The sequence below is a fragment of the Triticum dicoccoides genome, chromosome 1A (genome assembly GCF_002162155.2).
Source record: "Triticum dicoccoides isolate Atlit2015 ecotype Zavitan chromosome 1A, WEW_v2.0, whole genome shotgun sequence".
NCBI lineage: Eukaryota > Viridiplantae > Streptophyta > Magnoliopsida > Poales > Poaceae > Triticum > Triticum dicoccoides.
Window position 1 is genome coordinate 107,597,237 of NC_041380.1, and position 15,021 is coordinate 107,612,257.

At 51.4% G+C, this 15,021-nt stretch overlaps 1 protein-coding gene and 2 pseudogenes across 1 annotated transcript; 1 reads left to right on the plus strand and 2 right to left on the minus strand.

Annotated features, from left to right (window-relative positions):
- Positions 1-2,398: 2,398 nt before the first annotated feature.
- On the minus strand, positions 2,399-3,899 carry LOC119351911 (annotated as a pseudogene).
- A 2,813-nt stretch (positions 3,900-6,712) lies between these two features.
- LOC119268769 lies at positions 6,713-8,301 on the minus strand (annotated as a pseudogene).
- Positions 8,302-10,485: 2,184 nt separating this feature from the next.
- Positions 10,486-11,709, plus strand: LOC119268858 (mitogen-activated protein kinase kinase kinase 18-like). The gene has a single exon (XM_037550602.1). It carries the CDS (start codon positions 10,486-10,488, stop codon positions 11,707-11,709), a length of 1,224 nt encoding a protein of 407 aa, XP_037406499.1.
- The last annotated feature ends 3,312 nt before the right edge of the window (positions 11,710-15,021 follow it).

The following is a 15,021-nucleotide window of genomic DNA, read 5'->3' on the forward strand; positions in this document are numbered from 1 at the left end:
CGGCTAGGGGCGCGGTGACGGGCGCGCGGCCAGGGCGGCAAGGCCAGGCACGCAGCCCATGGGCACGGCCAGGGGCGTGGCGGCCAGGCACGCCCGGGAAGAGCGGCTCGAGCGGGCGCACGGTGGCGCCATGCGGGTTGCGGAAGACGTCCGGGTGCGCGAGGCAGAGGCCCGGCGGGTGGTTGCCGACGACGGCGCAGGCGAGCACCACGCCCGCGTACACCTCCACGATGCCGCTCCAGAGCACCACCCGCACCACCGAGTCGGTCGGCCACGTGGAGCCGGCACTCGCGCTGAGCTCCACCGACATCGCGTACCCGTCGGGTGCCCGCCGCCGCCCAAGGAAGGACTGGATTGCTTTTTTTTTAAAAAGGGACCCGATTGCTTTTTTAACCCACTTATGTGTGGCCAACTCTGTCAGAAACGCGTTTAAAAAAGCCAAATCGGGCTCTTTTCAGACTTGGTAGTTTATTGCCACAGTTTAGGAAAAAAGCGATAGTTTTTCGCACAAAATCGTAAAGTGGTAGTTTTTCGTCACGGTTCCGTGAATTGTGGTAGTTTTTGGTTAAATACTCTTGGCATCCTGAATAATTCCAAATCTTCCATTTGTACCACGAGTGCCAGTTGAGAGAGTTCTGTTTCTACTAGAAGTGCAATATCGAAATTATTTAGTCTTAGTTCAGCTCAGCTGGTTCAGTAAAACAAGGTCGCACTTGCAACAAATACATCCAGCTTTCATATGAATTAAGCACAATATTAGACGTGCAGTAAATAGTACTAGGTCATAAGCGGTAGTAAGAATCAAACAGCATCACCAGACACAACATGCAAATTTAAAGGCAAATATCATCACCTACATAAGGTACCAAACTAAGACAAAATATCAACATATCACTGACAAGAACTCACAGATGTTGTAGATGCGCTGGTCTTCAGCAAGCTGATCTGTGAAGCTTCATGCCAGTAGGCCTATTTCTCTCTCTAGTACTTGAGATTTCTTCAGGAAAGGATACTGTAAATTCCAGGAGCATTCAGTCTACATTTTCACGGGAAACAACTTTACTGTGCTTGGAGTTAGAAGCTGCAGCCTCACTTTTACTATCTAGAAATACACAATCTGATCTCCCTGCCGGCATTCCAGACCCTATCCGCTTCGGTGTCCTTTTTATAAATTACTCCATCCGTATTATAATTAGTGTTAAAAAATGTCTTACATTATGAGACGGAGGGAGTAGTTTGTAAACATATTCTTTTTTTACAATGCAATAAATATTTAAATTGCTTGGTGAGAGAACAGAACACGTCATATGTATTTATCAACAAGATACAGCAATATATTGTGATGAGCAAAAGCGCACAAAATCTTTTAGTTCATGAGTACAGGCATCATCTCCCAGAACTACATAGAAAATAGCTCAGCAGGTTCCACACAATTGGCAAGAGAGAAGCAAACATTTTATTGCCCGAAATCATAATTTACATCAGGTCCACCCTTAATAAGAAAAATAATCACTCGGCCCATAGTGTCGTTTCTTTCTTTGGAAAAGGTGAAAAAAAAACCCGGCCTCTGCATCAATCGATGCATGCAGCCATCTTATTAAAAATAGTGTAATAGAGTCTTGGGGCCACAAGAGGCTCATAATCATAGTGCAAAACGAAAGAAAACATAAAAAAGATGCCACATCCGGCGATACAGAGCAGGCTACGATGCCTATACAGCTAGCCTATTATCAGCTCGTCGTCCAAATCAGCTGAAGATATCCAGTGCTACCGTCTCCCAACGGTTGCACCCAATAATCAAAAGCCCCCTGGAGTTCACATGAGTGAGTAATGACCACATACGGATCCACGTTGTAGCTCTATAGATAATCTGCAAAAAATTCATGAAGTTTGTCTCATTAAAAATCAAATCATTTCTAGTATTCCATATTGCCCAGAGTAGTGCTCATATCTCTATTTGAATATGTTTCGTTATATGTATGTTCACTCCATTGGGCCATGTATCAAATAACGTGTTTATGCTCGTTGGGGGTGGACGTTAAAAGCTATATGTATTGTGCGCTATAATAGTTTTGCAAGTGGACACTCGAGAAATAGGTGTTTAATCGTTTCATTGTGATCACAAAAACAGCATCCGAAGTTACCGATCCAACTTGTTTTTAGCAAGTTATCTTTGGTTAATATGACTCCTTTATGAACGAACCACATGAAAATCTTAATTCGAAACGAAACTCGAATCTTCCATATGTGTAGTGACCTAGACAGTGGCCCGAAATCAATTAGGTTCAGATACATAGATTTTCACTGAAAGGATTCCATTCGGCCCATAGTGTCATAATATACATCTAGATACAGAGTAGTGGACGGACGGGACAGAGTATGCTACTAGCAGCTTCTTCTACATCCAGAAGGCTACGGGAGAAAACAACGGGGCATGCTTTGACACTATATACGAGTTAGTGATGCGGTTCATGGTCTGCAGCTCCTCCTTATGGCTGTACTTGAGGCCAAACGTGGTGATTCGGAGCATGCAGCCGTCACGGTCGCCAAAAGCATCCTTGTACTCGACTCCCTCGCGTAGCACACTCCAAAAGGCAAAACTGGGCGTTGCCCAAATGTGTGAGAGTGGCGTCCATTGGCGCCGCCAGTCGGCGCTTGCTGTCAGGGGGCTTGGAGAAAAACCTTTCCTTGACCGTCTTCCAGTCCGGCTGCGACTGGGTTGTGCTGGTGCGGGAGGCAACTTGGCAGGAGCAGATGGTGCCATCCTTCTGGAGGCCAACCCATGCATCGAGCTGGCTGTCGAAGTAGCCTTGGCCCCTGAAGGGCAAGGGCCAATCCCCATGTGACCTCCACCGCTGGCCCTTGGTGTCGAAGGAGAAGGTGGACATGGCCGACGGGCACGGGCTTGGGCCGTCGTACTTGCTGTGCGCCGTTAGGAAGATGGTGCGTCCATCTGGGTGCAAGGCGTATGAGTCGATGACTTCCTTGGTGAACGGCCACGGCGAGGGCACGCTCTGCCAGCGCCAGTCCATGGTCGGCCTTGGAGCCCACGGATCGTCGTTGTCCGTTGGTGCCAACGACATGGCCTGGAAGAAGTCCTGCTGCGTGTTTTGGACGAAACATGGGAATGCATACAGCGCATCGGTGGTGGCAACACACCTATGGTGACACAGCAGTGGTTCCGGGAGGGGAGGGCCGACGGCCAGCCCGGCCGTCTCCGTAAGAGTGAATTTTTAGAACATCTGCACCCGGGCCCTGATATCCTAACTGTCCAATATTGTTTTAAGATCTGTACAACACAACTAACTTTTTATCTAAATTTTTTTTCTCTCGCATAAAACATGTTTTGCAATTCAAACCTTTGCAGCGTGACAAAGCTTTCTATCTAGAATTTAGGATAAATCTAGATAGAAAGCTTTGTCACGCTGCAAAGGTTTGAATTTCAAAACATGTTTTATGCGAGAGAAACAAAAAAGAGAAATGTGTTTGCACGAATCACGAAGCGCAGAATGGATGGCTAGATAGGGAGGGCCTGGGTGCAGGTGTTCTATTATATATTTTCGCGCCTCTGTGTCGTAAACGAGGCTGGAGGTCTGTCCACGGCGTGGGTTAGTGGTGATGAAGATGTTGCCGCCCATGGCAGCGAAGGTCATGCAACGACGAGGCACGGGTGCGATTAACCGGAGAACGCCAGGCTCCCGGAGGTCAGAGTAGTTAGTGTCCTTGTCAATCTTATGAAGGGTGAAGCCTTTGCTCCAGTCATCGATCAGCAGGTAGAGGTGCTTCTGCTTCTCCAGCTTTTTGCCGGTGCGTTCAGAGTAGCTCGCCTGCCCTTGCCGCCGCTTACGCACCCCTCCGATCATCTGCTCCTCCTCCGGGCTATCAATTCTCCGGTTCATCATCCGCTCTACGGATCTGTCTGTCATATAATCTGCCAAGGCAGTCTAGGTATCAGACTAGAGGACGAAGATTGTGTTGATTGAATTGAATTATATAGGCAGTTATAAAAGGGCTGCCTGCCGGGGGTTCTAACTAAGTTGAAATCGGACTCGATCCTAAACCGATTGCGATCGGGAAAGGGAAAAAGGTCACGTACCTCCTCAGAATCCGAGTCGTAGACGGTCGGATAAAGCTACCAGATCTCTGACCTCGGACCGCCGCCGGGAGTTGAGGCGACGGCGGATACAGATGGAAGGCGGCGACGGGAAATTGAGCTTCGTCAGGACCCGTCTGAACCTGCAACTGTCAAAACCAAAGCGAGACCTCGTCAGTTAGGGTCTGTTTAGTTTCAGTCATCGAACGGAATGCTACGGGTCCGACCAATATTATGTTTCCAAAAATACAAAGATTTTATACTTGGTCATATTGTATAGGGCGATGCTAGACGCCGACGCACCGGCCGAACAGTTTCAGCCGGTCCAGCCCTAGCAGTTCGATGCGAGCCCGCGTGGCCACTGGATGCAGCAAAAAAAACGATTCGTCCCGGGCTTCTTCTATCTCGGGTTAGATCTGCAGCTCCTTGTTGCCGCCAGGTCGCCGTCCTTGCCCCCGATTGCCGATCTCCGTCCTTGTTGCCGCCCGGTCGTTGTCCTCGCCCCCGATCGTCGTCCTCGTCGCCCCCGGTCGCCTTCCTTGCCGCTCCCGGTCGCCGGTCGCCGTCCTCGTCGCCATCGTCGTTCGCCCGGCTCCCCTGATTGAAACTTTTTTGTCATTACCGCTTGAAGCTTTTTCTTCTGGCGGTTGAAGCTTTTTCATTGATGTTTGAAGCTTTTTTCACCATTGAAGCTTTTTCCCGCGGTGGAAGATTTTTCCTCATGCCACTCTTGAAACTTTTCCTTTAGTTGGATGAAGCTTTTTCACAAACGGTTGAAGCATTTTCTTTCTTGGTGGAAGCTAGACACTTGACTAGTTCCAGCAAAAAACGATGCCGGCTGTAGAAAACGATGCTGGATGTAGCAAAATCTGTTGGTCCAGCAAAAAACAGATGTCGTTGTAGCAAAAAATTGACACGGTTGTAGCTTTTCTCTCAATGGTTGAAGCTTTTCCCCTCTACGGTGGAAGCTTTTCTGTAAATGATTGTAACTTTTTTCGTTTTGAGCAGCGCCTGGGTGAAATCACAGAGAGACGCCATGGCCGTCGTCGAGGAAGATTTGTCAATCTCTGGTTGAAACTTTTTCAACGGCGAGTTGAAGCTTTTTGTCAAACGGTTGTAACTTTTCCTGTATTTTATTGTCTGGTTGAAGCTTTTTTATCTACTGGATGTAGCTTTTTGTGTCCATGGTTGTAGCACGGGAAAACGCCGTTTGCAACTCTCCCAGTACCGCGGTTGCAGCTCCTCCCCATGGCCATGGTTGTAGCACGGGTACCTCGGTCCTCCCGGTGTTTTGAGGAGGAGGAGGAGAAAGGAAGTGAGGGACAAGGAAGAAGGGGTGGAGGTGGGGGGTTGGGGGGGACACGAGCGGGGCTGCAACCATGGCCGGCGGGGACTTCGATCTTCCAAACTACATCCATGGTCAACGGCGAGCTGCTCGCGTGCTGCAACGGGGGAGGCGAGAGATGCATGCGTTATGGGGCGAGATTCGCGTGAGGTTGAAGAAAGCAGAGAGGATAGCGTTTGGTGGCCCCCGTGTCTACATGTCGCTTGATGGGTGGCTGGGGCGAAGCGCGCATGGAAGCGACCGGCCCAAAGTTCGGCCGGCGCACCACGCCCAATCGTTTTCCTATTGTATATCTATGCATATGAGAGCTAGTCTCGTCACTTTTATATAGGAGATGTTTTGAACTGAATTCATTCTATTCCATCACTCAAACCAAACGTTGAAACGTAATCATTCCATTCCATCAAATATCTCAACCAAACACACGAACATAACCTACCCATTACAGTGAAATGGAATAGTGACATTTCAACTTCGTTTCCGAACCAAACACACCCGATCGTTTACTGTCATCGTGTTACTTTTCCTTTTCGATCACACTGTCATCATGTTACCGCTGACCACGGCTACTATTTTACTGCTTACCGGATGCTAATGTTTAACTTGTTTTTTTACGGAGTATAAAATGGATTTTTCCTTACTCAAGAAAGAATAAAGCCCTCCGTACAAAGTGTGGGTATATTTGCAGGGCTTGACCACAGCCAAACTGTACTTCTTGCTTCCACGCGACCAAAAGAAGCGCAATGACTAACATTATTTTGGTTCCTACTAATATGGCCAACGCGTTTGGGTACGTCCGCGAACAATAACCGATCACATTTGAAATATGTTCTTTCACAGCCGGCATTTTGTGTTGGTGGATGTGGTGAATCGGATTCTCAAGATCTTGTTTGTAATCTTTTGATCTTATGGGGTGTGTTGTATCACTGGCTCTTTGCAATTTAGTCCTGCAATTTGTTTCAAAAAACGGAAGTACTTCACGGAAGATACATTGCTGAACGACACTGGGAGGATGGCTAATTCAGCCGTTAGTTGTTGTTTCACACTTGTCTATGGATGGTGTGATAGGCATGTCGTGCATGTATCGTCTGATGAATGTCGTCCATGTAGCAGTGCTTTTCAAAAAAAGGGTCCAACTTATATCATACAAATCATGCAATTTATTAGATGCCAATGCAGGAGGACTGCCCTCAACAAGATACCCCCAACAACTGACATATCAGAAGAATTTTGCTAGATGTCAGTCGACTTAGCCTTGGTTATGTCTCAGTCGATGCAACATTAGTAAGTTCTTTGAGATACATGCAAAATTTCTTTTCTGCCTTTTCTTTTTTCTTTCTTAAATATCATGTCACTTGATTGAGATTTCGTTAAGTCTCAATCAATTATGACCTATCTACACTTGTAGTAGACACAACTTCATCCTTCTCATTACTCGCAAGCTTTCTGAGCTGCTGAATCATGCCCACCAGGTCTCTGTCCGAGGACCCGCCTTTTGCCATGGCCTCCCTTGCCTTCGCTGCGAGCTCCATTGCCTTTGCCCGCACTGCCGCCCCGTCGTCCATCAGCTTGGCCACCGTCCTTACGACATCGTCTGCCCAAACCTGCACTGCCGGTGTCTCAGGGTCCAGGAATACGTGGGTCGACGGCACCTTCACACCGACACGGACACCAGCGCCAAGCACGTCGACGACTAGCTTCTCGTTGAGGAACTGGTCGGCAAAGTGAGGCCAGGTCAGAAGCGGCACGCCATTGGAGAGAGACTCGAGCGTGGAGTTCCAGCCACAGTGCGTCAAGAAGCCGCCCACCGCCGGGTGCGACAGGATGCTCATCTGCGGCGCCCACCCACGGATGACCAGGCCGCGGCCCTCCACCCGCGAGTCGAATCCGGCGTCCAGGTCGTCGCCCTCCTTGGCCACCCAGACGAACGGCCTCTCCGACGCCTCCAGCCCGGCGGCGAGCTCGGCGACCTGCGGCGGTAACAAGCGGGCGATGCTGCCGAAGCTGACGTAGAGTACGGATCGTGGAGGCTTCGCGTCGAGCCAGGAGCTGATCCGGCCAGTGTCCATGGCCGCGCGATCGCCTCTCCCGGCCGTCGTCTCGACGTCGGAGTCTAGGAGGAAGAGTGGCCCGACCGCCCACACCTTTCGGTCGAGCGCCCCCGCGTAGCCCTCGACGAACGCGCCTTCGAAGGCCGCGCACGTGTTGACGACGAAGCCGTCGGCGGTGGCCTCGGCGTCCAGCATCTCGCGCCGTTGCGCCTCCAGCCCTGGCCACTGGAAGAACCCGAGCGACATCGCCTTGTTCACGACCGTGCGCACCGGGAAGTTGGGCGCCTCGAACGGCTCGAACTCGCCGGAGGCGCGGTCGCGCACACCGTGCTTGGCCAGGTTATGCGCCGCCAGGAGGAAGAACGCGGACGGACCGTGGAACACGAACCGTGGGATGCCGAGCCGTCGAGCGACGTCCGCCGTCCACGGGTTGCAGGTGTCGGCGACCAGGCAGTCAGGCCGCCGCGGCAGGGCGCGGAGGTACGCGTCGAGCGGGCCCGCGAGCAGCCACATGGCGTCGTAGAAAAGCTTGATATGTGACAGGTCACTGACCATGTCGTGGCTCTCGCAGCCCTCTGGCAGGCCCGCCGCGGCCGACGGGAAGTCGAGCTCGGCGAGTCGACGGCGAGCCCCGCGCGGCGGGCGTGCTCCAGGGCGGCTCCGTTGCGCGCGGCGTTGACGGGCGTCAGGACAACGGTGACGCGCGTGCCGCCGCGCCCGGCGATGAGGCGCGCCAGGTCCACCGTGGGGATCACGTGGCCCTGCGCAAGGAGCGGCACCAGCACGAAGTGTAGCGGCGGCGCCATGTCCATGTCCATTGGGCTGCCGGCTGTGCCACAGCTGCTCAGCCAGACATGCCGTATATGTACCCGTCGCCCGTCCGAGGTTAATGGTGACATGTGGAGAGAGAAGCCAAGAAGCATCTCGAGGTGCAGTGCAGGCCTTGGCAAGAACCACGAGTGGACAAGAACCTTGGCGGCAAACGCGGAGAGCTTTTCGTTGCGACGGCGACGTGCAGCATTGGCGCGCGGATGGAATTGGCCGCCCGCTGGCGGAACAGGAGCTAGCCACGGCTTCGCCGCTTCGGTGCCGGGCTCTGGTGGACACCGGGAAGCACCGAAGTAGCTGGCGTTTGTGCCAGGCGTTCTTCTGTGATGACGCATGCGCGGATAGAAGCTTCTTTGGCCGTTTCATCAAAGCATCTCCAACAGCGGTGTCAAAAGACACGCGGGGTAAAATGTCACTTTAGCGCGCGGGACGTTTTTACATGCTTCAGCGGAGGAGGGAATCTAGCGCGGGGGGAAAGGATGTAGCTCGCGTGCTAGATTTGATGCACCGTTTTTGGCGCGCCTATAAATTACGGCGCTTACCACGCGGTCTTCACACTGCCACGCGCGTTCTGCCCGCTCCCTCTGCCGCTTGCTCTGCTGCTCCGCGAGCGCCCTGGTGGCACGTACTACACCGAGATTCGGTCCGGTGACGTCCGGCTTGGCCTCGGCACGTTCGAGATCCGCGCACGAGGCCGCCCGCACATACGACGCGGCGGTGTGGCGCCTTGAGAGGCCTCCGGCGCAGATGAACTTTCACGACGTCTACACGCGCGAGCAGGCGCAGGCCGTCGCCCCTCCGCCTCGTCTTATCACGGACCAGGATCGTGCGGAGCATGGCGGAGTGACACCGGCGCCACCCGGAAGACGTCGCCAACGAGTGCCCCTACTGGGCGGAGAGGACGGCAAGGCGCCGCGCGGAGCGGGCGGACAGGCGTCGGCGGAAGGCACTGGCCATATCACAGTGCGATATCATCGAAGCAGGTGGGGAGTCGTTCTTTGAGGATGATGATTCTCGTTGGGAGGACATTTGACTCGGTACCTCGGACAACACTAGCGAGGATGATGATGAGGAGGGCGACTCGGAGTAGGTTGTAGTTGCACCATAGTTTTTATGTAGTTGCACTGTAGTTTTTATGTAGTTGCACCGTAGTTTTATCTATCTATGCTATGAATTATGTAAAAATCTATGTACAATTTTATCTATACTATGATGAACTATGTATCGTTTATTTTATCTATATCCAAACCAATATAAAAAGATCCAAATGGACAGATCCAAACCATCTCGGCCGTCAAATCATGTTATCTAGCGGTTCAAATCGCTCCAATGTTGAGCATCAAACACGTTTAACGCTCTAATTATCCATCACTTTCATTGGTTATAAACAGGTTTTGGCTCAACGCTATCCCTTAAATCTGCCATGTAATTAATATCCTATCATTCCTGCGAAAAAATAATTGATATCTTACCAAATATCAACGTCAACAGATATATCTTACATAATATAACATGAAACTAATTTTTTTTTTTGAGGATAACATGAAACTAATATTTTACCTAATATAAACATGTATTGCACATACATTATTACTATTATCTAAAAAATATCTATGCAATCTAGTCCAGAGTGTTCGTGCGAGAGCGTGCGCGCTGCATTTTAGCGCGCCTGCTGGAGTTACGTGCGTGCTAAATTTATCGCGACCGCTAGAGTCAGCGCTCCCCGCCACGCCAAAGCAGGCGATCGACGCGCTGCAAACTTATTTTTAACGCGTCACGTGTTGGGCAGCTGTTGAAGATGCTCTCAGGATGCAAAGTGACCGGCAACGCTCGCTAGTCGGTACTATTCCGCTGGTGTTCATTATCCCGTCGTCCATTGAAAGGAGGAATAATGTGGTCGACATCTTGTGTCCTCGTTGTTTCTCCCTTCTACTTTCACCGTATATAGACTCAACAGGTGGATGACTAACCAAAACTCTAACAGTTCTGCACATTTGGCACGTTTGATTCCTATTAAACTCGAAAATAAAACACGCCTTCCATTTAGCCGCTAGTTTTCCCTGCCTGCACAACATGCATATATGGAAGGAAAAAACTGGCTAAAACATGTGTTCCCTTCCTAAATAAGCTCCACGTTGCTAACTTCCCAACCGGCCATACTGGCCCACATGTCAATGAGCTATCGCCACGCGCTACCTACTCTGGCCCCTTTGACACTGCATGCAGATTGCCTGCCTGCCAGCATGCCAGCCTCCCGCTATGAATACCTTCCGCACCAGACCCATCGACGTACCACTGGGTGGCATTCCCGACACACAAACATGAACCACACCGCCGACGCCGGGAGAAAGCTAGCAATGGCTGCACCGATCAACGGGAGCAGCGGCTGGACGCTGCTCCGCCCGCTCTGCCAGGGCGCGTCTGGTGCTGCTGTATCTCTCGCGGAAGACGCGGCCTCCGGGGAGCTCTTCGTCGTGAAGTCGGCGGCTGCCGGGGATGCCGCGCAGCTGCGCCGCGAATGGGGCATCATGTCCGGCCTATCCTCCCCGCACGTCGTCAAGTGCCTAGGGTTCCGCTCGATCGGGGCGCTGGATCACCTGCTGCTGGAGTTCGCGCCCGGCGGATCACTCGCCGACGTGGCGGCGGCGGCAAGGAACGGTGGAGGTTGTCACCAGCGGCGCGGGCTCGAGGAAGAAGCCGTAAGGGCTTACGCGGCGGACGTGCTAAGGGGGCTGGATTACCTCCACGAGAGGCTCATGGTGCACGGGGACGTCAAGGGAAGGAACGTGGTGGTCGGCGCCGACGGGCGGGCCAAGCTCGCCGACTTTGGCTGCGCGAGGGCGGCGGGTCATACAAAGCGGCCGTTCGGCGGCACGCCGACGTTCATGGCGCCCGAGGTGGCGCGCGGGGAGGAGCAGGGTCCCCCGGCGGACGTGTGGGCGCTGGGGTGCACCGTCCTCGAGATGGCCACGGGCGGTCGCGTCCCGTGGGGTGACGCCGATGATAACGTGCTCGCCGTGCTGCACCGAATCGGGTTCACCGACGCCGTACCAGAGGTGCCACAGTGGCTCTCGCCGGAGGCTAAGGACTTCCTGGGCCGGTGCTTGCGGAGGCGCGCCTCTGACCGTGACATGGCGGCGCAGCTCCTAGAGCACCCATTCGTGGCACTGGCAACGCCAATCAAGAAAGAGGAGGAGGCGGTGAAGAAGCGGACGTGGGAGTCTCCCACGAGCACGCTGGACGCCGCACTTTGGGAGTCAGACTTTGAGCCCGACGACGACGACATGTCGTCGAATAGCCCGGTCGGCAGGATCAGGGAATTGGCATGCACCGGCCTGCCGTTGCCCGACTGGGACCCCGACCAAGGCTGGATCGAAGTCTGCAGCTGTTAAGTGATGGATTTTAGCGTGTTCAGTCAAATAAGGACTCGGACCGAGGCTGGATTGGCGATCGTCGCGAAATGTCGGCCGATGATGTCGTTAGGCAGTCCTCAAGATTTTGTAGTACACAGGCAGCAGCCGAGCTCTTCAGTGATAGTACAAGGCAGGGTGTGTGAAGCGTAGGGTCAGTAGCTATAGGAGTTGTGCGTAGTGATATCAGAACGCATGCATTCTCCTAGAGCTGTTCAATGGCGCCCCCGGCTTTGATATATTGTGAAGAATATTTTTTAGAAGGCTTAGATTTGAGACAAAAATAGTTGTTGTTCCCCTCAGATTTTCTCCTGAATCTTTTGCCTACCTACGCCACCAAGTTGCGGCCGAGATAAACTACTTATATTTGCAAGGAATTTTAGATCCCCTGTTCCACCTCAAGTCGATCGGTCCCAGCGAAATGGATTCATCGGACGATTTTCATATTGCTATGAATGAACTTCACAATCAGGGGAACAAAGAAAATGCGAGCTTCGAGAAGCGTAATTGAACAATGGACACATCATTCTTATTTGTGCAAGAAGTAAAGTACTCCTTCTGTAAACTAATATAAGAGCGTTTAGATTATTAAGGAGGGAGTATTTCTTGAAGCCGATGGGCCGTGGACCAAACTATGCATGCTTCCATATTGTAGCAGTTCCAACAATTGGCTTGGCTACTAGAATTGTAGCACAGCGTTGCCCATTGCCCGGTTTTGAAGCTGTCACGACCTATTGCATCATTTTGTGGGTCGCCTTGAAAGGCATGTTCATGAAGGGCTATACAGACGTGCTCGGCTCGACCGAAAGGTGTGAGAGGCCATCGCCCGGCCATGGACGCAGGCTGGATCATCTCTTGGCTCAATGTGAGGCCTCCATGATATGTGCTCGCCTATTTGTTACCGTGGCAGATCATTGAGCTCACCATCGGCCTGGAGGCTCCGACCGGCCGTTCATCTGGGTGACCAAGGAGGGGAGAAACCTTGACATTGCGTTCGACACGTGGGTGAGAGTCTCTCTCTAGCGGCTTGCCGATTTTGACCTGGCCACAATTTTCTCGCCAGTTTAGATGCATGCTGAATAGTGGCCTTGGAGTGGAGTAATAGCTATAGATGCAATCGGATAACGGTCTCTAGATTTACGCATGTGACACTCTTATGCTAATTATGTCATTAATATTCATACTCATATATAATGCAATTTAACCACTACTGTAATTTGCTCACCACACCGTTGCTTATTGTTGAGGCATATCTCTCTCGATGTGGTTTTGGTGATTGATGACAACGTGTTTGCGGACTAATCGTGTGCTTTGAATATTTCAGAGGTTCATCCTTGGCACGAGACGATTTCTTCCCCTCGAAGTGTCATTCAAGACGGTGTAGCTCTTTCGTTTCTCTTTCGGTGGACTAGTTGCGTAGAGGGCACCGTACTATCAAGAGGAGATCTGCTGGGGTATTGCTTGGGTGGAATCAACACGTACACATCCGCTTCTCACCCTCAGAGCTCTTCCGCTTCGATGGAGAGATCTTTTCTCTCTTGTGTCTTGTCTGGGTCCCAGTGGTAGTACCGTGCAACCCAGCGGTAGTACCGCTGAGGGGTCACAAGCGGCAGTACCGCTCCGCAGCGGTAGTACCGCCGGTGACTCCGCAGCAGTACTACCGCTAGCCTGCCTGGTCCTATCGCCTCGACTTCAGCTTCGACGAAGAGATCTTCTCTCTCTTGTCTGGGTCCCAGCGGTAGTACCGCTGAGGAGTCACAAGCGGCAGTACCGCTCCGCAGCGGTAGTGATGAGGACATCAATACCATTGTTACACCCACAGCCCCTGCTGCTATACACACTGGACCGATTACTAGAGCTCACGCACGCCAATTGAATTATCAGGTACTTTCGTTTCTTGGTAACGATTCTAATGTTCATGAGAATATGATGCTGCCTAAATTGGATACATTTGTTTTGCTTACAAATTAAGGGCCTAGCTTGGACAAGAAAGATGAACCTTGGAGCAAGTTCAAGCATGGAGATGATGGCACGCGCAAGGAGAACAAGAACGGAGTTACAAGTGATGATTCCAGGACTCTGAAGCCACCATAATGAGTGCATGAAGCATGGGACAAAATATACAAGATGCCACTTCATAAATTTCGTCCCGAGGCTATTTTAGGTGTTGCGTCACCTTATTATTGGGCCAGGCCCATGTATTTTCGAAGTACTTAAGTATAGGCTGTTTTTAGAGTCCGTATATGTGGGGAAACAAGAGTTACGGTTGGTTTCGGACCCCTCCACCAAGGGCCACGAAATTCCCCCTCTCTCCTCCATATATACAACCCTTAGGGCATCGTTTAGGCTTTGGGTTTTGTTTAGATTAAAAGTTCACCATAGCTGCAACTTTGTGTACTTCATTTGTGTCCAACGACCAGACCATGATGTCACAGAACCCCACCTTGATCAATAAAGCTTTCATCTTATATTCGCAATATCCAGATTGCAATCTTAGTTTCTTGCTTGTTCTTCGTTTGCTCGCAGGAAACATACCCTCATGGTCAGGTTGATCGTGCTCCGGCGTGGTCAATAACCCTCGGAAGTTGGTTTAGCGATTGCTAAGGCGCGACGTCTCGCATGTTCGTAGTCGGATCGTCAAGGTCGACTCCCACAGAAAACGATAGCCACCATCTCACCGGAACATCGGGACACCTTTGCCTCTATCAAGTGGTATCAGGTTTTCAGGTTGCTCGGTGAGATTTTACAGTTTTTCGTAGATTAGTTCGAGTCTGTTCTTCATACCTACAGTCCACTAAAAAGCCAAAAAAATTAGGGTTAGTTCATCCTATCCGAACCAATCTGAGCCTTTGCATAATCTTTTCTGTATTTGCTTTGTTGAATTAGCGGTTGCATCGTCGTGTCAAGTTGCTGGTCTTAGCGTCTAGTCCTTTAGAGTTCTGTTCACAGGTTGTCACGCCGCCGCCGCACCATCGTCATCATCATTACCATATACCACCACCCCACCATATACATCGCCGCTGCCATATACAACCACCAATCCGAGTCCACATATACCATCTCCATATACCACCACCAATCCGAGTCCAGATATACCATCGCCATATACTACCACCAATCCGAGTCCAGATATACCACCACAGTCCGAGTTCCACCAGATTCATCTCCGCCACCAGTCCTAGTCCGTGTCCAGTATTTGTTGCTTTGTTTTCGAGTTCTAGATCACGCCATACTCCGAGTCATGAGAGAGTAGGACTCCTGAGATTCCGTGCTGCCCGCAGAAGAAAAATAGTT